Here is a 26,195-nt window from a genome sequence, read left to right as displayed (position 1 = left end):
TTTTCATGTGGTGTTTTAACCATAAAGCCTTGACTAACGCATCAAATGTTCAGACTTAAACCTGAGTTTACCTAAGAAGAGAATTTTAAACATGAAATAGTAAAGGAACATAGTTTATTACATTCAGGTGGAACAACCGAAGAGGAGAAACCGTAATCTGGACCGCTGTTATGGTGGGCTGGAGAGCATCAATGGATAAAATTAGAAACAAATCATGTTATGTGTAAATGTGTTTTTTATTTCAGACTTGTGAGCCTTAATTAGTTCCTGTTTGGTGAAGAAGAGACTCAGAATAAGGTCAGATACGTCAGAATAAGATTTATGTTTATTTAATGTTTAACTTGATCAGTTTTTATATTACAACTTTAAAAATACATGTTTTGTTGAACTAATGGAGATAATACAGTTGTGTTCAATACAACAGCGTTGGGTTTTATTCCCCTTCCTAGAAGCCACACCTGACTGTGTTTTTGTGTTAACCAATTCCTCTCCTGGCCTACGGAGCCAATAACTTTATCTTCTCTTATTAAAAATTGTAAATCTGGACGCATTTCCGTTTTAAGTCAAGCAATGTATCCACTGCTACCACTAACTGTATGTACTCTGTTTTTCATCCTTGACAGAGTACCAATTTATTTGTATTTCTTTCCCAGATATAGACTCCTGAAGAACAACCGCTCTTTTTTTCGATAAATAGATGTTGGAATTAGATTCAGAAGGACCCTACCCCAAACCATTGTAGGCGTTACGGTTAAGGTCTTTGGATTTGAATTAGGGTTGTAATTGGGGTTTGAAAAAGTGCTGAATTTAAGGTTAGATTCAGAACTCTCAGAGCTAGTTGGACAGCATTTCTTTTGTCTGAAGACTGAGCATATTTCAAGAAAAAACTGTAGTCGGCCACCGTAATTCTCCTTTCAAAAACACATGCTGGGAGATGAACAAATAAAAACTTCACCTATTCAAAAGGTCTCTGATTTCTTTGAATTTTCCATCAAAGTTCTCAGACTTTATCATTATGTTTTTAAGTGAATTTAATATATATTTTCCCCTAAAGACTGGTTGAGGAGATGAGGAGATTACATGAAAGAATCAGGACAGCTGTACCAGCTGCAGATGTTTTTCTCTCATCTGCTGTTCTGTGGGTGTTTTGATCTGTTTAAACTGCTTTAGCTGGTTACAAAGGCAGCCCTACAGCACTGTGAGAGTCCTGAGGATCATCAACGATTATGACAAACGTAAGACAGGCCTAGCTGCTATTTTTGGTCAGCAGTGATTTTCAGACTCTCCCACCGAGGCCATTTTCCCCCAATCTCTTTCTTGTTGTTAAATTATGAACACTAACCTTAGCCAAGGTAAATGAGGTCTGCGCCACTTTAGAGACTCCTGGATACATCTTCCACAGATGTTTTGGTAAGCCAGACACTGCTGGGAAGATTTGTCAGTTTCAGATGTTCTCTATTCATGAATAATGACTTTCATTTTTGTTCATTTGTGTCCAAAAGCCTTAGAAATAGGTTTTCTAACTCTTTCCAGACATGTTGCTTTTTGTAGATCTTTTAGTCCAAGAGCTACATTGTCAGACAGGTACTTGATTATACAGTTCATCAATAATAAGACCTAATTAAAATGAATCAAATAAATTCTTAATCAGAGTTTTTGTAATCTATTTAAGGGCTAATTAGTTTCTCACATAGCTACAAGTTGGGCGTCTTTTCTCTCAACAAAATAAAATCATCATTGAACACTGCTTTTTTTTTTTTTTTTTTTTTTTTTACACTTTTCTTTTACTCAAATTATATTTTTTTTAAGAATAGCATTTGTTTTAGAAATTAGAAAATGAGGATGCATTTTCCATGCATCATATTTATTCCTAGGCTGTAGCCATTGTATTTTCCAGCTGAAGGCAACAGTGATGTTCAAACTAAATTATGTTATTTAGAGAAAGACTTGATCTTTTGTTTCACCTTTTAATGAAACCCTGACAGGAAAGAACCAAGCAACTGGGATCGATCTGCATTGCTTTGTCGCTATGGAAACCAGCCGATTCCGAGGTGGTCTAGTTGTCTTGGTGATAAGAGGCAACATCTTCACCCTTTGCAGTGACCCACAGGATGATTTCAATGACATGGAGAGACATAAAAACAGCTCAGTAGACTTTACAGCTCCAGGGCTGCATCAGTGTCATCATCACCTGGAGGACACATTAAGAAAAAGGGTCTTTATAGCCAAATGTGTTAAGCTTCGTTTACTCACTTACTCTAAATTTGGCACTTTTTAAACCCCTCTGTCTGTCAACCTGTAAGCCTGAAATCTTACTTCATCACCTCTGTGACGAAAATAATGTTCAGCACATTTTTAAAGCGGAAGCTCACCTTGATTTGGGCTGCAATGTAAATGAGGACTGCGGATTTTGAAAATTGTAAGTAAACAGTTGTGGTGCTTTGAGAAAAATTTCTGAACAATTATCTTGTATGTTGAAGCTGATATAAAAGACTGTAGACTCTGAACAGATGAAGAAATGTGATTTTTTATTTATGCCACAAAAGCATGTTTAATATGGACCCGATCTGACTTGAACACCTGATGTTGATGAATCTCAACAGTCGCCATGAGGGGCCCCAGCACCACTGGCAGTCACACAGCCCTAAGGATGCTCCTGCCACTACCATGCTTTGAAAGTGGAACAGCATGCTTGTGTTTAAAAGCCTCTCTTTGAATCATCCAAGCTTATAGTACATCTCTGCGCTGAGCTCAAACACTTTTTTCCTTTCTGGTCATAAGCTGAAGACATTTAGCTTGTCCATGTGGCCAGATTCAAATTTCAGTCGAATTTGAAGAAGTTAATAGCGCGGATGTTTGGTCAGGTAATATTAAAGAAAAGGCACTTTTTAAAAAAAACAAAAAACTTAACTTCTCTGTACTGAACATTAACAATGAGTTTTATAAATATGATTTAATTGTGTAAATCCAATTTAGTCTGTGAGAAATTATTCTTTAAACAAACAAATCTTAAACTTCTACAAACCTATTCTGGCCTGTTTAGCGGAAAACACGCCAACGAGTGTGTTGGCGCCACACACAGCTGTGGAACTGAAAACAGGGTCTGAACGTCTTCCTGTATGCAGCCTCTTCATCTCATTAGGGGGCAATCTCTCTGTGGGGTTTCTCTAATTGTTGAATGTTCTTTAAGTGGCAGCTTCTGGATGTTTTCCATCATCTGTCACCATATTTGTTTGTTTTAATTATCTGTAATGAACATAATTAGACAAACTAATAAAGCAGGATGATTTAGTGTTTATTAATCAGAAACTTGACATTAGAGAGGCAAAGTTAGATAAATATATGATGGAAAACATTTAGATGCAGAAAGGGAGGAGGTGGTGTGCAGAGGGCGTGTTTCTGCATGAGGGAGACAAGCTGTACATCAGGCTGACGTGTCGAAAAGCTTCTCGATCATCTCCTCCACCTCCTCCGGCCGATACTTGTGATACTTCTCAGGGTTCTTAGTGAAGGAGATGTTGGCACACCTGCAAGTGAAACCAAAGGAGTGAAACATTTTCTACCATAAGAAACCGATTCAGGAATCTTAACACTATGCCATGGCACACTGTTTGAAGTCCATCATTCAGAAAACGGCTGCAAATCTTTCATGAGTTGATGCAATGTCAGGGAAATCACAGGAACTTAGAAGTTTCACATCAGTACTCTGTAGGCCAATATCCTCATCATCATTTTAGGAGAAAACTAAATGCAGTGCTTTGGCACAAACAACTAAAACCAACGGTCTGAAGGTCCTGCAATGGGCCAGTCAAAGTGTAGACCCTTCTACCTGAATGACATATTACAGTGAGGTCTGAAAAGATTTAGCTTGGCTGCTGTGCGACGTTGGAAATGAGAGTGGGGGAAACAAACACCTCCCCGATAAAGTCAGATAAAAAGTGGCTACTGAGAGATAGCGGGCCTAAAGCTGGCTCTGCAAAGAGAGGGATGACGGTCTACTGTTTTTCCATACTTAGCTCCTCCATTTCGGAACATGACAATTTAGTTTCTTTTAGTTTTCTGAATTCAAACAGATCACGTCCCCATATCAAAATTACCAGAGGAGATAAAATGGATGTGTCTCACCTCTGAACGAAGGCTCTGTAAGCATCTGAGACAATTTTCCTCTGGGACTGTCGGATGTAGTCTCTCTGCTCCTTATCTGGAATGGCCCAGCCTTTCTGGATCTTGCACAGCTCCTCCAAGCCATCATTGAACCCCTGAGAGAGACACACAGGTAACGACTGCAGTTAAAATATCTGCTTTAATATGTTCACACCAAAGGTTTGTATTTTCTTTGTGGCTCACCTTAAATTTGTCTTTAATCACCTGTCGCTCTTTGTCTTTCAGCTAATAGAGAAAAACAATTTCAAACAACATTAAGTTACATATAAAACTACAAAAATTCACTCCCAAAGTTTTCAGTTTGACAGTAAACTCCTCAGTTTTTTTTCTACTTGCCACTGTAGCACAAGTATCACATTTGTACTAGGATTTTTGTTTCTGTGAAATTCCTTTCCATACATCTAGCTATGGAGGTTTCACTATTTCCATCATCAGTTTCCTCTTCCTTCAGGATGCAGGGGAGTCAAAACTCATCCTCTATCTCATCACTAATGATAATTCTTAGTTGAACATATTTTTAAACAACCCAAATTTTATATACTGCACGTAAACTCCAGCTTTAAAGCCACACATTGTAGTGTCCTAGCAACCAGCACAACAGAACCTGGGTGCAACGTGGAGGTGTGTGCGCTCCTCCTCAGCTGCAAGCTTTTGTCAGGCAGAAGACACAGCTGATTCCCATTTCTGTTCATGTGGTGCATGAATGTGTATTAATTTAGAAAACAGAGATTCTAGCAGATTGAAGCAGGGGCAGGATGGTAGTCCACCTTTAAATCATCAAGCAGAATAAGGAACATATCAACGCTATCAGGGTTAGTGTAAGTTTTGGTAATTAGAGTTTTTCATCAGAAACAAACGATGAACAAGCAAGTCATTTTTGGTTGTTTTAGTCTGACATATTAAACTGAAATAATTCCTTTTTGAGTTTTAATCAGATAAGCAGAAATTTAAAGGTTGATTTGTCTTCTCATATCTAAAATAATAAAAACCCAAAATCGACAGCAAAGAGAATTTTTTTCTAATGCTTTTTCTTGTATGACCTTGTCCAACGTGATTTGTTTTGTGGTGAGGAGACGACAGATTAATAGCACCTACAGTCACAATTTACAATGACTGCCTGTGCAGGAATGTAAAAGAAAATTCTTTTTGCCTGTGATTTTATTTCTTTAAAATTTTAAAACCAAGTCAAGTTTTATACTTAGCCACTTTTGACGACTAGAAACTCAATTTAAATTGAGTTTTTTTCGAAAGCTAATCAAGTAAAAGCTTTTTTTTTTTTTGTCTTTTACTGAACACGAAGAGCAAATAGCAAATGAGGATTGTGGATGGCACTGCTTGCAATGAGGCTATGGGTTATTTCCGTCCCATCACATCGATGTGCTGTTTCAGTTGCTGTTGGAAACTGTGTTGAACTTTCAATACTACAGATCACACAAATGCTTTGAACTGTGTTCTGAGCGACAGATTATGAAGTCCTGACCTTGGCACCTGGTTGGAAAATAGGCATGTTCTTGTCTGTCAGGTGCTCCAAAACCTTCAGCCAGCTGCAGCAGAAAGAAACAACTTCAGCAGAAAGTAAATAAAAATTATTAAATGTCCTCGAGTTTTTCATGAAACTATCACTTACCTGCGCTGATAAATATCGATCTGCTGCTTGATCAGCTCTCTGTAAGAACTCTCTGCCTTCCTCTGAGTGACCGTGACCAGCTGGATCAGCTCGGACCTGCAGTCATCCAAAATGACATGGACAAACATTCACATGTCAGTGGTGAAATGAAGTGCAAAGTGTCTGACAAATGAGGCAGTGAAAGAACGACAGGAAAGACGCTGACTTCTCCAGAGACTTGAGGATATAGTTGTAGTTGTTGTGCAGGAAAATAGCGCTGAGAGCCGAGTCCTCGTAAACCTTGGATTTACTGAGCAGGTTCAACTGCAGGTTTCCTAAAACTTTACCTGAAGAAAAACAGAAGATGATTATGAGTCAGCACAAAAAGAGCTGTCACACTAAACAGGCGAAAGTGTGTCCTTACAGATGTACGAACTCAGCAGCCGTTTGTTGAAGTCTGAGGTGGAGCTGCTCGCTGAACTCGTCTCTGGAAAAACAGCGGAAATATTTAACCAATGGTTTTAGAGCTAAATGATCCCACACAAATAAGAAAAGCAAGAGTAAAGACAGAAGACATCAAGCCTACACACACGGACAGTCTCCGGCTTACCTCGGGGGTCTAAGGGGATATTGTAAGTGTCCCCCAGAACTACAAAGGCCGAGGCAAGGCAAAAAGAGAAGAGACAGAAAAAGAGGCAGGAGCAACAAGGTTAGAAGAGATTTGTTAGAGCAGAAAAAGCAAACAGCCGTCAGCCAGGCAGTGAGGGTTTAAAGAGGAACATTTCCACCGTTTTATCTGAGATTTATGAGGCAGCCGCACAGAGTAGCACAAAAACAAGCAGAAACTGGGAAACCGGCCTGTTAACCAGACTGTCTTAACTGGTTTCACATTTAATCACAGGACAGGTGTTTGGAGAATGATGTCGCCCCTCCGGTTTCTGTTTGGTTAAGAACTCTTAATCATTGTGCGTTTAGCTCCGAAACACACTGAAAAGGTCAGATGTATTAAGCTAATATGTTGAATGTGTGTGATGAGTCAAACCTTCCCAGTCAAAGAGGACAGACCTCTAGTTTATATTTAGTCAGATGCTACATTTAAACTGCCTTAGCTGAGGAACTCCATTAAAGCAGGCATTATTCACTGACAAACAAAGCTAAAACGTTTTTACAAATAACTCAACATTAGTATTCTAACTTCATTTTGAATAGATGTAAAAAAATATATATATATTTTTAATACCCTTAAAAAAGCATTGTAGAAAATTTATTGTATTGTTAAAATTTTAAAAAGTTGCATAATGATAAAATATTTTTTGGTCAATATGACTAGAAAAGCATGTGTGAAACCTAATGTGAGACAGAGTTAGAAATATGAAAATGAAATTAAAGCAACAAAAAATACATAAATCTATAAAAAAAATAATTTCAAGGAAATTGTGTGAAGGAAAGAAACTAAATAAAATGAATATTAACAAACATTTTTAAAATAAATTTAAATTAACTAATTGCTTGCTCTAAAGCTCCACTTAAGAATGTTACATGTTGGAATTTAAAGAAAGCTTAACATCCCGTTAACTTAAGATTTAAGAACTTCAAATTAAGGGTAATATAATAAATATATAAACAACTTAATATTTAATTTAAAATAAGCAAGGTTGGAAGAAGTATTGCAGACAGATGCAACTATAACTCCTTTTTAATCTTACTGGCTACATTTACAGGCTGTCGTTCAGAGTGATTTATTGAAAACAGACTCATAGGTGAAACACATCAGTATCCAAACACTGTCCGGCAGAGGGGTCAGTTGTTTCAGCAAAGCAGAAAGATGAAAGTCAGTTAGTTGTCCGTGTCGTCATAGTGACGGTACCTTGGGAGGCCAACATGGCTCCGGCTGTCTCATGAAAGTCGAGCAGCTGCTGCAGAAACAGGATGGCCTGCAGATGGAGAAGAAGAGCACCAGCACCGCTTTATGGAAGTTTACCGTAGTTTCAGGACAATAAGTCGTTAATTGTTTCCACACGCGTTGATGACTGCCGCTGAAACAATGATGCAGTTAATGTAAGGATGTTAACGAGCTAACGAGCTTGGGCGAATTTGCCTCAAAAAAAGAAGTACAAGTGAAAATGACAGTGAAAGAGAGAGTAAGGAAATATGTGACTAAGTAATTTTTAAGTTGCTTAATTCCAACATTGAAAAGGCTTCACTGGTCTTAAAGCGCAGGATGAAGTTGAAGATAGCGATCTATGACTTTTCCTAGTTTTTTTGAAGCAGCTGTGTTACAGGCACTGTTAGAAAAATTTATTTACCGTACATATTTCATTAAAAGTTTTAAAAGAATCTTCCTGTAAAATGCCTCGTGTTAAAATGTGGACACCTACGGCTTATAAATATGCAATTTTATTTTATTTTTAAATTTAGTGATGCAACTTATATTCAGGCCCACCGAACAGTCCAGAAATTATGCCACAATGATTTCTGTGCAGCAACAATTTAATGAATCTCATTCTGACACCAGTGTCTAATCAGGAGAACTTGTTGCTAAAATTTTAAAATTTCAACAAAAATCTGTTAAGAGCTTCTGGCTCATTTAGAATGAACAGGTCAGACTTGCAACATTTCGATCTGTACTGGAAAAAAAAAAAAGTCACTACTCACATTGCTGGTCAGTTCGTGGACTGTTCCATCTTTGGGCATGTTGTACTCTTTATCAGGATCATTCTGTTGTTAGGAAACAAGAAAGGAGAGCGAATAAAGATTGGTCGATCAGTCAATCAATCAGGGGTTGCTGATTAAATGGAAATAATCTGATCGTCGTGCCTTAATGCTGTCTGCAAACTCTTCCAGCGCTTTGGCTCCGATTGTCTCCATGGAGGTGATGAGCGTGGGCAGCTTGTTCTTGGTGCTTGCAGCCGTACCCTGCACACACAGGGGTGTAAAATTAATCCAACTCAAGAAACACATTATTTTCCTCCAGCAACGGCTCCAACCTGCAGTGTTGAGTCAAACTCGGACTTGTTCATCTTCAGGTGTCTGAGGATGGGGAAAATGGTCAGGACGGCTGAGTAGTCGTGGCGCATGATGGCCCGGCGAGCCGCAGACACAATGTTGTCCCCCTCCAGCATGAGGTTGTCCAGAGCCTCCTGTGGACAGATGAGAGAAAACCCGGAGGGATGTTACTGACTCCCATCAACAGTAAATGGATCGCAATCCAATGCAGTGGAAACCCACATTTTGTGAATTCATAAATTCACAGATTTTTCCTATGGAATGCAGCTACAATTATTTACGCAAAACTTGCCTATTAGCAATTTTCTCACATAGAAAAAAATACTTGAAAGAAAATGCAGCTTGGAGAGCTGAAATACAGAGGCACAATGCTATTTGATACACTACTGCCATTTATAAAGCAGCCATTCGTTTTCCTTTGCACTGATTGGCTGACCCCCAAGAGTAGTAGTGTGAAGATTGTTTCCTCTGTGTGTCTTAATGCAAACTGAGGCATATTTTGTCTTTGAAATATTAAAACAAGCAGCTGTCAGTGTTTTTAGAGGGGGCCTCAAGTATTCACAGATTTCAGCTATTTGCAGTGGTTGTGGTCCTTAAACCAAGCGAATATAACTATAAATAAATTATTGACAAAATAGGTATTTATATGTTATAATGTAAATACAATTATAGAAAGCATATTAACTAAAAAATATTCAATGCAAAATGGTAAACATAAACTAATTTCCAATTGTGTATTTTTTTTCCACATTTTCTGTTCTGCAGTCACTAATATGTTTTTCTGCTTTTGAGTTTCATTTCAGTGCGCTGATTTTACTGAGAAGAAAACCTTTGCCACTTTTAAGAAACCAAAGCTGCAACAAAAGGATCAAATCTCAGCGTCTCTGACCTGAATCAGGGAGTCGAAGGTCTTCTTCTGGTGATGCTCAGGGATGATTTCAGTCAGAAGGGCATACTCACTCTGAGCCAGCTTAACGAAGGCACTGATACAGTGGATGTAAGAGTCGATCTCGATGTCCAGGACATCGTCTTTCCCTGAGAGATGAAAAACAACAGTTCTAGTAAAATGTCTCGTTTACAATACTGAGCATTTTAGCTGCCCCTTTTTACTGTATGCTTTTCTCCCATACATTAAAAATTCTGATTTCTGCAGGTCTTTTATATAACAGACCATATACACATACATACATATATATATATATATATATATATGTATGTGTATATGGACTGTTCCTATTATTTCAGCTGGGTGATTTTAACTCCAGAAAAATAATTAAGAGCCATAAAAAAAGACTTTAAACTTTAAAATGCCCTCAGAGAAATCATTTCTAATGAGATAACATAATGTTTATGATAGCAAAAAAAAAAAAAAGTTAAGTGTTATTATTATAAACACTCATTTTGGTAGTAGTTTTATTACCACACAAAATAAGCATAGTCTTACATAACATTTATTACCTTAATCCATATTTTTACAATTTGGTAATTGTTATGATATCGCCAGTGACGTGCGGTCAGGGGAGGCAGGTGAGGCAGTGCCTCACCAGCCATCATGGAAAGAAAGAAAATATATAATCATAAAGTAATTTAAATTGTTATATTCATCCGGTGGTTTGTACTAAAAAATATTTATTATTCATGTAGCTTCACCAATTTCGATTTTTATTTGTTCAAAATCGCTGAATTTTCTTATTTTCTCATTCAAATGCTTGGAAGCGATGCCGGTGAGGCAGCAGCGAGCTCTGCCTCACCGTGGATTGCGCAACCTCTGGCTCTGCGCTGGCTGCTAAGCGGAGACAGCATGTAAAATGGTTTAAACAAATTTAATGTGAACTTATTTCCAATAATTTAGCTTATATATATAATGTACAGTGCTTTTTGTCACCAACTGTGTTTGTGTAACGTGTTTCGTGTAATGAGCGATTATAAACGGCAGAGAACAGGTTCGAGGTGAGGCAGGCAGTTCTCTTGCCTCATGGCAGGGGGTGCTCAAGATCCCAGACGTTCGTCTTGTTCACTCCTCAACTGCCGAGTAAGTGACAGCGAGCTAGGCTAAACGATTCGGGAAGCAAGTCAAGTGCAGCGGTAGATTGTAATAGAGATAGTGATTTTTTTCCCTCTCGCTTATCCCAACTTTTGACATTTATTTTGTTTTGTTTTTTAAGGAAATGTGTGTTTTGTGAGCTACAGTTTGTATGTGTAAGGATGCAGAAGTGAAACATAACCTGTAAACTGCTGTCAATCTATGCATCTATTTGCAAATCTGATTCTGATGACGTCAGTGCCTCACCAGCTATTAACCTCACCGCACGTCACTGATATAGATAGATACATATCTATCTATATATGTATATCTATATAGATAGATATACATTTGTATATCTACATAGACCTAGATCTATATATCTATAGATATATATAGATATGTATATACATATATACATATCTATGTATATATAGATCTATATAGATCTAGATCTATAGATCTAGATATTTTATATTTATATATATTTCTAAATATCTATATCTATATTTATAAAGATGTCTATTTATTTATAAATATATATACAAATACATATATATATATATATATATATATATATATATATATATATATATATATATATATGTATATATATATATATATATATATATGAATTTAGATATATATATATATATTTATATCTTGCCCAGAAACATAACTAGTTTTTAATTTCTTTCAAATTTGTATAAGTTTAAACTTCTAAAAGTCTCTTTTTGTTCCATGTTTTTTAAATTTTCATTTTCCAAATCTCCCATTAATTATTAAATGTGGTTTTCTTGTTTTCTGTTTAGAATTAGAAATAAAACTCTTCCAATGGATGAACATGAGTACTGATGTTGTTGAACGTGGGGAAGCCGGAGCACCGGAGTGAACCCACAGCTACACAGGAGACGCTTTCCCACCGTGCAGTCCTGGCTTTTTAATATTGAAATGTCCAATTAACAACAACTGTAGCTCTTTTCCCAAATCCCACCAATCACCCAACCCACACCTGGCCCCTCCCTCTTTTAAACCTGATCATCTGGAGACATAAAGTGTCTACGCTGTTTGGCCTTTTCTTCTGTCTTTAAACTGGCGCAGACAGGATGGAGTCACAGCCTTTTTGAATCGCCTCCACAGAGAAATCTTTGTCTTTGGGCTCTCTTCTTCTTCAGAGACTTTGTTCTGTTCATCTGACTCTTCAGATGGTTGAGTCTCTGATTGCTGAGGTCTCTGGATTAGATCATCATTTACAGTAACCTCTGTCTGTGGAGGCGATGTTCTTAGTTTTTCTGTAAGAACTACAGGATCCTGATCTGTTCCATCTTCTGACACTATGACTGGTTTTATCTCTGTTTCCTCTAAAGCTGTCTGTGGGATCTCTGGTGCTGATTCTAAATCAGGTTTTGGTGTCTCCGTGTTTTGGACCAAGTTTTGATGAGTCACTACTGGGTTTGAATTGTTTTCCAGTTCAGATTTCCTGCTGTCTTTCTCCTTTTCTTAGATTTTGATTTGATCTTTGGTCTTTTCTCAACCTGATGATCCCCAATTGGTTGTTTCCAGGGACCATTTTATCTTCAGTCACCTGCTGCAGTTTATCAATCACTTTGTTATTTTTATGAATCTCGATAATGATGGTGGCTCTCTGATCCTTGATGATTCCCGGCATTGAAACTTCTTCTTCTTCCTTGTTTTTTACAGAAACTTTCTCATTGTTGACTGTTTCTAATTCAGAGGCAGCTTTCTTTGATGACTCTCTCCTCTTCTTACCTGCTGATCTCTTTAATCCCTTGGTCTGCCCATCCTGATGTCCATCCTGTTGTGTCTCAGACGACTGTTCTTGGATCAGTAAAGGGAGCTCAGTTTGTGTCGAGATCGTTTCATAAACTGGTTTCAACTGGCATCCGGATTCCAACAGATCTACCTCAGTTTGAGTTGAAACCGTTCCACAAACTGGTTTCCAGTGACTTCTGGTATCCAGCTCATCCGTCTCTGTCTGTGTTGAAACAGTTAGAAGGACTGGTTTCAACTGGGAACTGGTTTCTGGTTCCTTCGTCTCTGTTTGTGTTGAAACAGTTTGAAGAACTGGTTTCAACAGGGAACTGGTTTCTGGTTCTTCCGTCTCCGTTTGAGTTGAAACAGTTTGAAGGACTGGTTTCAACTGGGAACTGGTTTCTGGTTCCTCCGTCTCCGTTTGTGTTGAAACGGTTTTCAGGACTGGTTTCAACTGGGAACTGGTTTCTGGTTCCTCCGTCTCTGTCTGAGTTGAAACAGTTTGAAGGACTGGTTTCAACTGAGAACTGGTTTCTGGTTCCTCCGTCTCTGTTTGAGTTGAAACAGTTGTCAGGACTGGTTTCAACTGGGAGATGGTTTCTGGTTCCTCTGTCTCTGTTTGAGTTGAAACCGTTTGAAGGACTGGTTTCAACTGGGAACTGGTTTCTGGTTCCTCCGTCTCTGTCTGTGTTGAAACCGTTTGAAGGACTGGTTTCAAATGGGAACTGGTTTCTGGTTCCTCGGTCTCTGTTTGTGTTGAAACAGTTTTCAGGACTGGTTTCAACTGGGAACTGGTTTCTGGTTCCTCGGTCTCTGTTTGTGTTGAAACAGTTTTCAGGACTGGTTTCAACTGGGAACTGGTTTCTGGTTCCTCCGTTTCTGTCTGAGTTGAAGCTGATTGAAAACTGACTGGTTTCTGCTTTAGGTTTTCCTCTGAATCAGTCTGAGTTTGAACAGAAACTGTTGTTTTCCTGCGTTGTTGTCTCTCTGAGAGGACTTTGCTCAGCAGATCTTTCTGCTGTTTTAGTTTTGCACTCAGTTTTTTATTCGTATCAAACATTTCGTCGAGCTGATTCATTAAATATTTCCTAAATTTGATGTGTTCCAGTTCAGTTTCCTTAAATTTAGCAGCACATGTACACTTTGGTTGACTTGTTGCCAAGGAAGCTTCCTCATTAATTTTTTGTGCCGCCATTGAAACATTTTCCGTTTCAATATTCCCAGCAATAAAAGTTATATCAACATGAGGTTCTGATTTGGGCAGCGTTTTCCAAACCGTCTTATTTCCCCTGCTGGGCGAAGCTGCCTGAAGACTTTGGTTTTCCAGCAGAGGTCCATCATTAATGTCAGTGTTTCCAGTGAAAAATGACAGATCTATGGTGGCATCAGGCTCGGGAAAAAATTTCCACAACAGTGGCGTCTTATTGATGGGTTTAGGCTTTGATTGTTTCTCCCCTTTCTGATCCAGTTTGCTGTCTGGTTTGGAGATGTCGTTGTTTTCAGTCACCAGTTGTGTTACAGAAATCACAGGTTCTTCTGTATAAATATCTATATTTAAAGAATTGTCCTGATCTCCTTCTTCAGGCAGAGAAGTCTCCACCTTTTCAACATCTTCAGTGTCAGACTTAAGGGGCTGTTCCTTCTCTGTTGTTTCCTGAGGTACAGAGATCAATTCTTGTTCTGTATCCAGTGAAGTTTCTTCCATTCCAGTAATCTCAGAGGAAATCCGTTGGTCAACAGGGGCGTGTGTCTCCAACCAGACACTGAACGGGATCTTCTTCTTTTTATTACGCCTGGTCCTTGGTGGCTGTTCCCTCTCTGCTGTTTCTATTTTCTCCTGACCTCCAACGGTGGACTCTTCTCCGCTGACCAGGGATTTGTTCTGCTTCTCAATGTTTCCAGCAGAAATCTCTTGGTCAGCTGGGGCGTGTTCCTCTGAGCAGGTTTTAGTCGGTACCAGGTTCTCCACAATGGGCTCACTGTCAGGTGTCGGTCTATCCCCTTTCTGATCGACTACCTCCAGAGGTTGGGCGATCGATCCATTTTCCATCACAGATGAAACCTCCTGCTGTTCAATATTCTCAGCAGAAGTTTTCATCTCTTGCTGCTCCAACCAGACAGCAAAAGGCACCTTCTTCCTCTTGCGCTTGGGTCGGTTGGGTATCTGCAATTCCCTTTCAATGATCTCGAGTTCAGTCTCTTCGATGCTACGTTGGTTGATCTCCATCGTAAGCTTTGCTTCTTTCAAGTTCTAAGCAAAAATCAAATCTCTAGAATTTCAGTTTAGATTTCACTGTAAGTTTGATGTAAATCACCAAAGGAAATTTGCACCAAACAAAGTTGTAAATCTGTAAACTGCTAAAGATATTCTGTATGTATCAACAAGGCTTCTAAAGGCTGTGATGAAAGTTGATGATGTGAGGAGCTTATATAATAGCTGGTGATGTCAGAATTCTGCCTTTGGAGTCACGTTGTGATGTCACAGTGTCGTTTGATATTCAGAGCGGGCTTGTCTGATGGATTTTTTTTATTTACAGGACGGATGCGCGCGCAACCTGACTGCAGAAAGAGTCAGTGGGCTTTTAAACTGTCACTGGTTGCCATAGTTACCAGTGACGTGCGGTCAGGGGACGCAAGTGAGCCAGTACTGTGGAGTAATTCTTTTTTATTTAGCTTAACCAATTATGATTAATTTTTTCTTCAAAATTGCAGAAGTTTCGCATTTTCCCATTCAAATGCTCGGAAGTGAAGTGAGGCAGCAGCAGCTGAGCCTCACCTGATTGATCAACCTCTCGCTAACTGCCATTCTATGAGAGCAAGCTCCTCCTGTCTGTACGTCACCAATAAAATGGTTAAAAAACATTTAATATCTGAACTGATTTTCCATAATTTAGCTTATGTATATAATGTACAGTGTTTTCTGTCGCCAGCTGTGTGTGTAACGTGTTTCGTGGCTGAGAAGCGATCAGAAACGGCAGAGAACAGATTCGAGGTGAGGCAGGCAGTTCTCTTGCCTCACGGCAGGGGGCGCTCATGATCCCAGATATTGTGACTCCACAACTGCAGAGTAAGAGACAGTAACAGCGAGCTAGCCATGGAGCTAGCCATACAGTAAAGTGCAGCGATATATTTATAGTTTTCTCCTCTTACCACAGCAATAGCTTATTAATAATCGCAAAATAAACATCAAGCCTAAAACCATACCACTGTAACAGACTGAATGTTGTGTAACCCCCATATATGCGCGTAATATTATTGTTAGTAGTATTTTATATTTTATTTGTATTGGATTTTGTTTTGTAATTTAATACACCAGCAAATCAAATTTTAATTTAGGGTTTTCTTTTCCTACCAGAAACCGAAAGTAGGTGGCTTGTGAGTTTACACTCAGTTTTAGACAGTAGAGTAAAATAGGAGTAGAAGAAGGAACAGTAGCTGGCTGCAGTACTTTGTGCTGAGAGAAAAGAAAGCTGTAACGCTTTTATTTTGGATTTGCATACAATTTATGTTATCATTATAAATAGTATTATACCAACAGCCATTAAATGATGACCTGAATTTGTCTGCACTGTATTATAATAAGTTACTCATAAGCATATCATTAAAACTGAATCTGGCAATAGAAAGTGGACTACTTTAAACTTGACTTGATTCTATATAATTAAATAGGTAAGTGTAAATATTATGGCTGCACTGTTGTACATGATGCAACATTTGTCTTTTAAACAAACTGAGACATTTGTGCATTTTTTTTCTACTTCTGTTTTTGCCATCATAGAATACTATACCCTGTAATACCAGCTGATACACTAAAAAGAAAAGTGGGAGAATTGTCGCTCCACAATGGAGCATGTCTGCCATTTTGGAAGAAAAGTGTAATGAAGCAGTCCATGTTGATGTATAGCGACAATAAGTGTTGCATCTGGAGGCCGAAACAATTCAAAACAAAAACAAAACAATGATATTTAATCCGAGGTCCACCTGTTTTTCTTTCTCTTCCCCGCTTTTTCTCATAACTCACCTGCGGTGGCCCCGTGCTTCTCGTTCAGGGCTTCAGAGTGGAGTTTGACCCGCAGGTCATTATCGTAACCTGGTGGGTGGGGATGGGACAGCAGGAAGACTGGTCAAAACCACCTGGGCTCTGACCAGACTGAGGGGGAAAGGGGAGACAAACCTGACCCTGGATCAGCTGTTCCGACCACCACCAAGCACCACCACAGGGGCCAGAAAAGAAGCAGGGGAGACCCATTGATAGGTAGGGTGGGGGTAGAGGGGCCCACAGGTTCATGTTGTCTAAATGAGTGTGTTAAGCTACAAGGCAGAAACAGGCTTCAAGTTTCACAACAGCTTTAGATTGGTCTCACCTTTTAAAAACCACATCCTGGCACATGTTTCCACTGCAGGTTATCGCTACTCTGGAAAAACAGCACCGTCTCGCATTGAAGTAAAATATATTTTCATATGATCTCTTTTGTTTGTTTCATCTCTTTAGGTCAGTCATTTGGGATTATTTTAATACCGCACAATAATATTAAAAATAATCTATAGCTCTTAGAACAATGTTCTAATATTTTAATGTAATTAAAAATCTTCTGAATCATTGATAGCTTTGTTATATTGAAATCTAAGGTATAGGAAGGGTGAATGGAAAACCACTCAGAATGAGAAGTAATGTTTCTAATGTAAGATCAAACTGAAATTAGAAGCAGTGCAAAAATGTTGGTATTAATAATAAAACACCAGTTATGAAGCTAATTGTGTCTGTAAATTAGTGGAATTATGTTAAAAATAAAAAAATAAAACACTTGACTGAAGGTTTAATTAAAGATGGGGCCACATGTAGAAAAGATGAACATCTGTCTAAATCAGGGAAAAGGTGAATTTCTAGGAATATAAGAATTAAAAAGTTTTGGGGGTATTAACCTGCATTGTTGTGGCCAAACTTAAAACCTCATATCGACATAACTGATTCAAGAATTACAAATAATTTATAAGGCAGTGTGAAGTTACAGCAAGGCTTTCTCTGCCAGCTGCTCCAGCCTCAACTAAAACCATTTGTCTATCCATTTTCAACCCAAAGGTGCTCTGACAGGAGGGGCTTTAGTGACCAATCTAGACTTCCTGCCGGAAAAAGTCATTAATTATTCATATCAGGAGGAAATGGCGACTGCATGACAAAGGAGTTGCTGTTAATAGATTTTTTTTCTTTAAAGAATCAAGTTATAGAGTTTAACAGATCTCAACAGAAAGATTGCATTTTAGACAGTCTAGCCACCAGTCTAAAACGACCAAGCAGAAAAAAATGAAATAAATGATAGCATTAAATGTTTTATGGTGAAAAAGTTAACTATTTATAATTAAATACACTACATCAATTTGCCCGAGTGTCTCACAGCATGTTTGCTTCTCCAGTTCTAGGTTTAAAGTGGCAGACGTTCTATTTGACTGCCACTGGCAGCCTGGTTAGGAAAGAGAGGAATTCAGTAAAAAAAATATGTGATGGAGCAAATGAAGAGTGCAGCAAAGTATGACTGCATTCTTAGTAAAGGAGAATATTAAAATCTGCAGCAATCTAGGAACATTCAAACATTCATTTGTGAAGGTCATGGAGACCACGAGACATTAGTTCATTAAAATTTCCATTCAAGTCTGTGCTAAGCTGATAGACTTCTTAACAGTGGAAACATGTTTCTGGGTGGAACCTGATTATTCTTCAATCAAACACGGCTAATCAAGACCTTCAGAGCTATTGTGACAGGCCTGTTTTTCTGCGAGTGAAACAGCTGAAGGAAAACGGAGCGAAGAGAAGACCGAGGTGCTTTACCTTCCAAAGGAGTGAGGTTAGAACCCCCTTTTTTCCCATCCAGCCCATGCTGTGAGTACTGTTTCAGAAGGTTCTGGGCCTTGCGAATGGTCCCTGGTCCCATAGACAGACAGAAAGAGTCCAGAGGAGTGGGGCGGGGGAGGCAGCGAGGTCCAGACAGCCAAGAAACACGAGAAGGGAGAAGGAGAAAAGATAGGAGAGCTAGGAAGTGAGTGTTGAAAAGCAGACAGCACATCCCTCCACCACAAGACGGCCAGCAGAGGTATCTATGGAGGGGTGGGAGCAGCCCACCACCACAGCTACACAACAGAACAACCAGGTGAAAGACAAACTAAAGCACTGACAGGACAGCTGTGCTGAAACACACAGCGCCAGGGTCATGGAAGAGAATACACAGGTTAGGTACACAGCCTTCATAATTAATACAGTCAGCATCATTATTATTATTATTACTGATAAAAAAAAAGTCTAAAGATACACAGATGAAACATGTTCAACAGGTTTTAGAATTAAACGTGATGTGTTGGCTTGGGTTAGTGAGCGTGTGGCACATTTGCAAAACAAACCGTACAAAGCTGGGATGGTTAGAACATCAACAGAATCACACATGCAACGAACACAGAGACAAGGTCGCAGCGCCGCAGCCACGTCCAACAACATGCCAACTTCAACATCCGCTCAGCCTACATCACCGGCGACAGAACACACACTACGAGTCTCCGCATAGACCAACACTCTTGCTTGTACGGAAAAGCTTTGAACCAATGCTTAAGGTTTTAATGTTGACCGGCCATTGCAGAACCATCAGTGAGGTAAGAAAACAGCAGCACCTTAACAATAAGAGGATGGTGGACATTAGTAGAATATTGTGGGTTTTTTTTCTTTATTGTTTGGTGGTTCCAGCCAATCAATGCTCATATTCAGAACCAAAAGAAGCAGAAATAAATACTTTATGATTTGTGGCTAGAGCGGAATATAAGGCAAAGTGGACAAAGTGGGGAAAAACGCAGATAAACATGAAAAAAACATAAAAGAAATGCACAACTAATTTACCTGTTTTAATTAGAAATAAACTAATTGAGAAAAGATTTAAAGGGGCAGTATTATGTATTTTCATGGCATATAGCATCATTTTAAAGTATAATAAAATAACTGTGTTACCTTCAGTCGCTATAAAAATACTATATATACATATATATATATAAAATATGTCAAAAGAAATAGCTTTGAGATTGGGTCTCCGTCTCTTTAAAATCTCCTCCTCTTTCCAAAACTCCGCCTTCAGGACCTTGTCGCAGCATCGCTTTTAGCAACATTCTTACCAGAAATTCACTGAGAACCAAGTAGAGTCAAACTTTTGATGCCTCCCCTATAAATGTGTTGCTCCAATGTTTAATAATTCATGTAAGTCAACCAAGAAAAGGCCAAGAAAAGAGCCAAAAGTGGACATATTTTTACAGCAAGGTTAAGTAATGTAAAATAAATTTCACAGACATTCAGTTACGACGGCTGCTGCGGATGAGATTTCAACCATGTCTTCTTCTCATTTACTTGTGATTCATTTATGGGGTTACATTGAAAAGATAAGCAAAATTACTCCAAAGCTGTAATGAACCGAGAATTGTGGCTGTAAAAGTATCTTGCTGATGATCTACAACTCATTACTTCCACCTCTAGGCAGTTTTGCAAACAGCAGCACACTTCAATGACATTTTGAATACTCAGAAATCAAAACTCATCTCTGCCTCATTACAGAAACATGTTGAACAGTGAAAGCAAAGAAAACTTAATCTAACAAATGTTTAAACAGGCAAAAGAAAGGTTCCCAATTCGTACATAAGAATGAATTTATCCTTGTTCCGAAATGGTTAATAAAAGTTTTATTTAGTTTTCATGTCTTTTTGTTCTCCTAGCATTAATTAGAAGGACAAACTGGTTATCAGTCACACCGCACAGTGAATGAATCCCCTACAAAGACTGGTTTTCCAATTATCTGCACACATTGTGTGACAAATCAGTTAAGCTGTTTGTCGGTGGCAAGCTGCTCTAGTCACAAACCGAATAGTCGACACAGCCTTCAGTTTCATCTGCAGAGATAATTACATAAATGTTCTGCTTTCTTTTCTGCAAAAGTGTTTCTGTCTGAACACAGAACACCAAGGATCTGACGAAGGTGTGCGAACTGAAATGGGGTTTATGAGGTCGTCTGTGCGGAACAGCAACAATCCGCAGCGCAGTGCTTATTATTTTTAATCAGTTCCACCTTTAGAGCGGCTGACTCACGCCATTACTGCCGCTTCGCCGTGAAACTGAAGGCCAACACGCTGGAGCTAACCGACTACATCTGATCAAACACTGAACCTCGAGACATAAACCCTAACAGAGTCTCTCCTCCTGCTCTGACACGTGGCACCAAACGGACACCAGCAAGCACGACACACACACAGAAGCATTGTGTTTACCTGGGATGTAGACTGTCATCACAACACAGGGATTATGGAGGAGGAAAGGATGAAGAATGGTTAGAGCATTTAAAGAAAAAAGAAAAAAAAAAATCACACCATGTGCCGAGGAATGATTTAAAAGAGATTAAGAATAATGTGGCTGGATGGTAACCGACGAAGACTGAATGCAAGCGTCATTATTCACAGATTCGGATGTGTTTGTTACAGTAATCTGTAAGGCAGAAGCTGTGGTTGCCGAATGAAGAGGAACGTTAACAGATTATGTTTGGAAGCAGGTCCGTCTGCTGCTGACCTGGTCTCTTGGGAGCCTTTTTGGTGGGCGTGTCCTTGCGTTTGGTTTGGACTGCCGGTGAGTACAGGATACCAGAGGAGGCGCTGTTCTTGCGGAAATGTTCCTTCAGGCCTTTGATGGAGCGGTCCAGCTGGCTGGACCGGATCTGGAAGTAGACGTTCATGAAATCTGCAGAAAAACATTTTCAAGATTACACCTTGACTTAAAAACAAATCTCTCACCGTCTTTACTTACATGTAGGAGATTAAGAAAATAAGCAAACAACTCTAACTGGTTCATCTCCAATTCAAAATTCTAACCTCTGACAAGGAACCTGCAGAACATTTCTTCCTCTATGTGTCATGTTTGTGTTAAAGCTTACACAAATATGGTTGGATTTGTTATGAAATCAGCAGGTCAGGCTGTTAGGTGTTCATTTTTTAGACAATTCCTAGATTAAAGGTTGTTTTTTTTCACCACAAAACAATTACAAGTGATCAGGAACAAATCAAATGAACATTTTGGACAAAGATAAGTCTTTCAAAACTACGTTTTTAATAGTGTTTTGTGTCGGATAGTGAAAATGCCCATACTTACCATTTATAGAAAATGATATAGCAAAATAAAACAGACTTTTGTATAAACAGAGATATTACCATCCACAAGAAAAACTTTTTTTCTTGCTATGGCTGTTTGTTTTTAATGAAAAAATGACAAATCATTGTGCTACCAATCTTTGTGTGAAGATTAAACAACAGCTTGAATATAAACCAACTGATCAGTATCTGTCACTTCTCCTGCGCCTGAACCAACACTCCGCCACTCTCAGTGTCAACTCCAGATTCAGCTCACAGAGCAGCTACAAATCCATGTAAATAAATATGCTACAAGTATACCTGCAACTATAAATAATCTGTGATGTTATCCTCAACCGGAAACATTGCGTAGGAATGGACAGAGAGATTAGGTTTGTGCTCCAACCTGTCTAGCTAACTTAATGTTATCCATTAACGTCATTAACACCCTTACTAAAAAAAAAAGACAAAACTGAAGGACAATAAATGCTCTCATCCAGTTCTTGTTAAACTTGTAGTCATAAAAGACAGAGTGACCAAATGATCAAATATAAATAATAATGAAGTCTCTAACCATAAAGGTACCATTTAAATTCAATTCTTTCCTAAAAACCTAGAAATCACTTATTTTATCTCACATAACAACCACAATTACTATAAATGGCAAACTGTATCAACTGCCAGGAGGCAGCTTATCATTTGGCTGCTCAGTCAGCTCAATCTTTCCAGTTTTGTGGCTCATAAAACAATTCATGCATACAGGCAAAAGCATTCACATCTTCTTAATTGCTCTTGGTCTGTCTCCAAAATAAATTCTTGAAGTATCCAGACTAGTTCTGCTAATTGCTTGACTTTTTGCAGAAAATCATTATGTTGCTTCGGAAACAGCTGAGCTCTCCTGTTAATGCTACACTGCCCCCTGGTGGCAACTTTAGGTGGGCTACTTCTGCTTTCCCTGTATTTGTTCACTTATCTTCAGCTACCGGCTGTTTAACTGACTTCAAAAATCTTATGTTTAGAAGGACTTCATGAAGTAACGCCTGCTGAGAATACATACAACAGCAAGGCTTGTTGGATAAAGTCTTCAAACTAAATTGAATTAAACCCTTAACCTTTAATAACTTTACCTTCCAATCATGTGGATTGTAATAAATCTGTTAGAGCACAAAACAGGAACACACTTTTGTATGTTATGACACATATTTTGATGGATGTTGTAATGAAACACAGAAGCTAAATATAGTTTAGCCTCCTTGCTGATCATCAGTCAAGAAAATGAAACTTCTCTGCATCTTTTGAACAAGAAGCACATATTAGGAAGGCCCAAATTGGCTCTAATTTATTTGCATTACAGCTGCACATTTAATGAGAGATGCTTATTTATAAGATCACATACAACGCATTTATATTAAAGGAAAGAAAACATTATGTAATCGTAGCTATATTACGTTAGAATGAGAGAACAGCTGAATAAATCTTCTAAAGGATTAAATCTAATTTAAGAAGAAGTTGGGAGACCTGGGGTGGAAGTGACATAAAAACAGCAGACAAACTAAGACAAACTGCCGTACCCTGGTTGCGTCCGTATTCCACCAGCCAGCCGGAAATACAGATGATGTCCTGCAATACGGCTTCAGGCAGGTGTTCCAGGACCACCTCCTCCTGCAGCTCTATGTCTTCGTCCACACTGATGGCGTCCAAGATCAGAATGGGGGGAACGGGTTTACTGTAGCGGGTCAAGAGGCTCCGGAACTCCGCCTCCAGCAGCTCTTTCCCTTTCTCAAAGCGAGCTTTCTGAAGAGAGAAAAAATACTAATCAGGGCGATTTAAAAGGAAATGGACACAGAGGTCATAACATTTTTTTTTTTTCAATTACCTTTCTAAACTAAATTTTACACAGTTTATGATCAATTTGGATAAATTTTCAAAGAAATATAAAAATCTCCCCCATGCATCCTATCTATATATAGAGTAGGCAAGATCTAATATGGAAGGTGAAAAAATAGATGGATGGAGGAACAGATGGATGAATGGATAGATAATATGGCAGAAATAACTTGTTCAAATATTTACCATTTCGGCAAAACGGATAAAACATAAAATAAAATAAACTGCAATTGTTTTACATTTGCGGTTTATTTTATCATACTAACCCATTCTTGAAAAAACACTTCAACCAAATCAAATCTTCACAGACTTTTGAAGACTGTGTGGGATTTGTGTGATGGGTATGATTCAAACTGTTGAACTGATTTAAAAACAAATTTTAAAAAATTACAATTAAAGATTTCAGAAGATAGTTACCACTGTGTTAAGTTCCGGGCTGTCGGGGTTGTTGTCCTGAAAGTATTCCACAGCTTTCTGGATCCTTGCAATGCAGGCGAGGTATTCATCCAGTCTGCCTGAAGGTCTGAGAAAAAGCAAGTACATGATATCCCAGTAACTGCTTACAGCAGAATTTAAAAGGTGGAGCTAATCCTTACCCCTCTCTGATTATCCTGTCGGTATCTTTGGCCACGTGGTAGTAGCTGATGACATGGTCCAAGCAGGACAGAGTTTTGTCCACATTCTCCTGCAGCCTCTGCAGGTTCTCCGTCTGCTTGTGGACCGGGATGATGGAGTTCTCCAGCTGCATCAGCCGACTCTCGAACGAAGACAGGATGGAAACCTTACAAAATGAGAACAACAGACTAGGTCAAAAACAGACCTTCAACTGAAGTTTATGTGTATAAAATATGGAGCCAACATACGGCACGCATACAGGAACCCATGATATAGATGTGTAAAACGGCCATGAAATGTCTTATTTTACTGCAGTAGCATGATTTCAAACTTTGGACCACTGAGAGACAATTCAGTCACCTTTCTTCTTAATTTAGGTAAAGTAATTCTGGTTTACCTCCAGTTCAGGATTGGCTAAACACATGGCATGAGATAGTTGTTGCCCATATCCTGGGGGTGTGACCATATCTTACCAATATTGTACTTTTTCTATATTTTGTGCATTTATTAGCCACTGCTGACTTGTTCAACCGTTTGGTTAGCTTCAGTTGTTTTTAAAGTGCTCTATGAATGAACTTTAACTTGACTTAACTTGTAAATCTCTCCCATATATGGAAAACAAACAAGAGCTATGCTTAATCTCTTAAAGCTGCTTGTCAACCGTTTTCGTTCACCGGTTTGTCTTCAACACAACTTTTCATTGATATGTTTGGATAGACCTCCCTGTAAAGATGTTTTAGTTTTCTTTCTTCGTTTAAATGTTTACATATAAGTAAATCAAATTCTAATAGACCAAACTCAGAGACTGAAAATAAAATAATAATCCTTCCACTTTTCCATAGCAAAAGCAAGATCAAGGTATTATTGTTAGTTATATTAGTAGTAGTGCTTAGTAGAAGTAGCAGTCTGTTATGTTTTGGGCAGCAGTAAACAGATCTTCTCACCATGCCTTTGGTCAGCTGATCGCTCTTCTCCAGGTTCTCCCGGATGAATGACAGCGTCTCCTGTTCCTGTAAAATTCCCACAGTAAATAATCCCGTCGTCACACATCATCGGACAACACAACTTTATAGTTTACAGTCTGCATGTATTTAAACATCCTGTTTGTCAGCTAAACCGTGAATTTAGCATAGATCTCCACTTCCTGTCCAGCCAAACTGACCTGCTTCAGTTTCTCCTCGATCTCTCGCTTCCTGGCGGACGCATCCTCAGTAGGAATCATCCTGGATGTAATTCCCATCAAAGGACGGTCTCCAGAGGATGAAAAACAAATTATCTGGACTGTTTAAATCATAAAAACAATCAACCAAAGCTGCTGTTTCTAGGAGCTAAAGGACGCTACTATAAGCTAGGTTGGTATGCCGTTATGAAAAAAAAAACAGTAGCTTCCGGCGGAGTTTCAGAATAAAATAATAAATTAACTTAAAAGAAACATTTTGAGTACGATTCTGAAGTACATTAACTAAAAAAAAGTTAGCCATCAATTTGGACTTAGTCATGTTTTCTATTTCTTACTGCCATGACTGATCAAAACAGACATACCTATGTAGATCACAGTAGCGCCATTGGAAATTTGTCCTTAGACGTTTTCTAGGACCGCAGCAAAGCTAGCCGCCTCTTCGAAAAGCCAGCCCGCACACGATATTCACATGGGCGACTGCACAAGACATTTTCTTCCCCTAAGTTGCCGTGCTTATTGTTGAAAAACTTTCAGCAGTATTGTTTATCTAAGTTACCACATCAACTCAGAAAAAAATAACAAAAACATGCTGTTTTGATGTACATTCCTTGATGTGACATTCTTTAGTTTCCTGCAACTATGATGATTCGTGCTTTAATTTTGAAAAGTGAATTTACTGACCTTCTATCGAGATGTGTACCGATGTATACCCCCGAGTTCGTATAGTCTCAAATACAATTTTGGAAATATTTAAAAAAAATTTTTATATATATATATATATATATATATATATATATATATATATA

At 38.6% G+C, this 26,195-nt stretch overlaps 1 protein-coding gene across 12 annotated transcripts; it reads right to left on the bottom strand.

The window, feature by feature from the left end:
* Positions 1 to 3,274: 3,274 nt before the first annotated feature.
* On the bottom strand, positions 3,275 to 25,605 carry exoc7 (exocyst complex component 7). 12 transcript variants are annotated; one of them, XM_044103712.1, is made up of 22 exons: positions 25,372 to 25,588; positions 25,154 to 25,219; positions 24,191 to 24,375; positions 24,012 to 24,117; positions 23,279 to 23,501; positions 21,154 to 21,321; positions 20,859 to 20,870; positions 18,397 to 18,489; positions 16,594 to 16,662; positions 9,666 to 9,811; positions 8,758 to 8,910; positions 8,588 to 8,686; positions 8,426 to 8,488; positions 7,638 to 7,704; positions 6,381 to 6,419; positions 6,195 to 6,257; positions 5,997 to 6,117; positions 5,792 to 5,887; positions 5,645 to 5,708; positions 4,348 to 4,389; positions 4,126 to 4,259; positions 3,275 to 3,527 (listed from the first exon to the last, which is right to left on the bottom strand). In XM_044103712.1, exons 1-22 carry the CDS (start codon positions 25,447 to 25,449, stop codon positions 3,425 to 3,427), a joined length of 2,190 nt encoding a protein of 729 aa, XP_043959647.1. In that variant the 5' UTR covers positions 25,450 to 25,588; the 3' UTR covers positions 3,275 to 3,424. The 12 variants fall into 12 exon arrangements, with proteins under 12 accessions (XP_043959647.1, XP_043959649.1, XP_043959650.1 ...); XM_044103714.1 differs by lacking the exon at positions 6,381 to 6,419; XM_044103715.1 differs by lacking the exon at positions 16,594 to 16,662.
* Between the last annotated feature and the right edge of the window lie 590 nt (positions 25,606 to 26,195).

This window comes from Gambusia affinis, linkage group LG20 (assembly GCF_019740435.1).
Source record: "Gambusia affinis linkage group LG20, SWU_Gaff_1.0, whole genome shotgun sequence".
NCBI classification, from domain to species: Eukaryota; Metazoa; Chordata; class Actinopteri; order Cyprinodontiformes; family Poeciliidae; genus Gambusia; species Gambusia affinis.
Note: the sequence above shows the minus strand (reverse complement) of the source record. Positions and strands in the feature narration are given on the sequence as shown.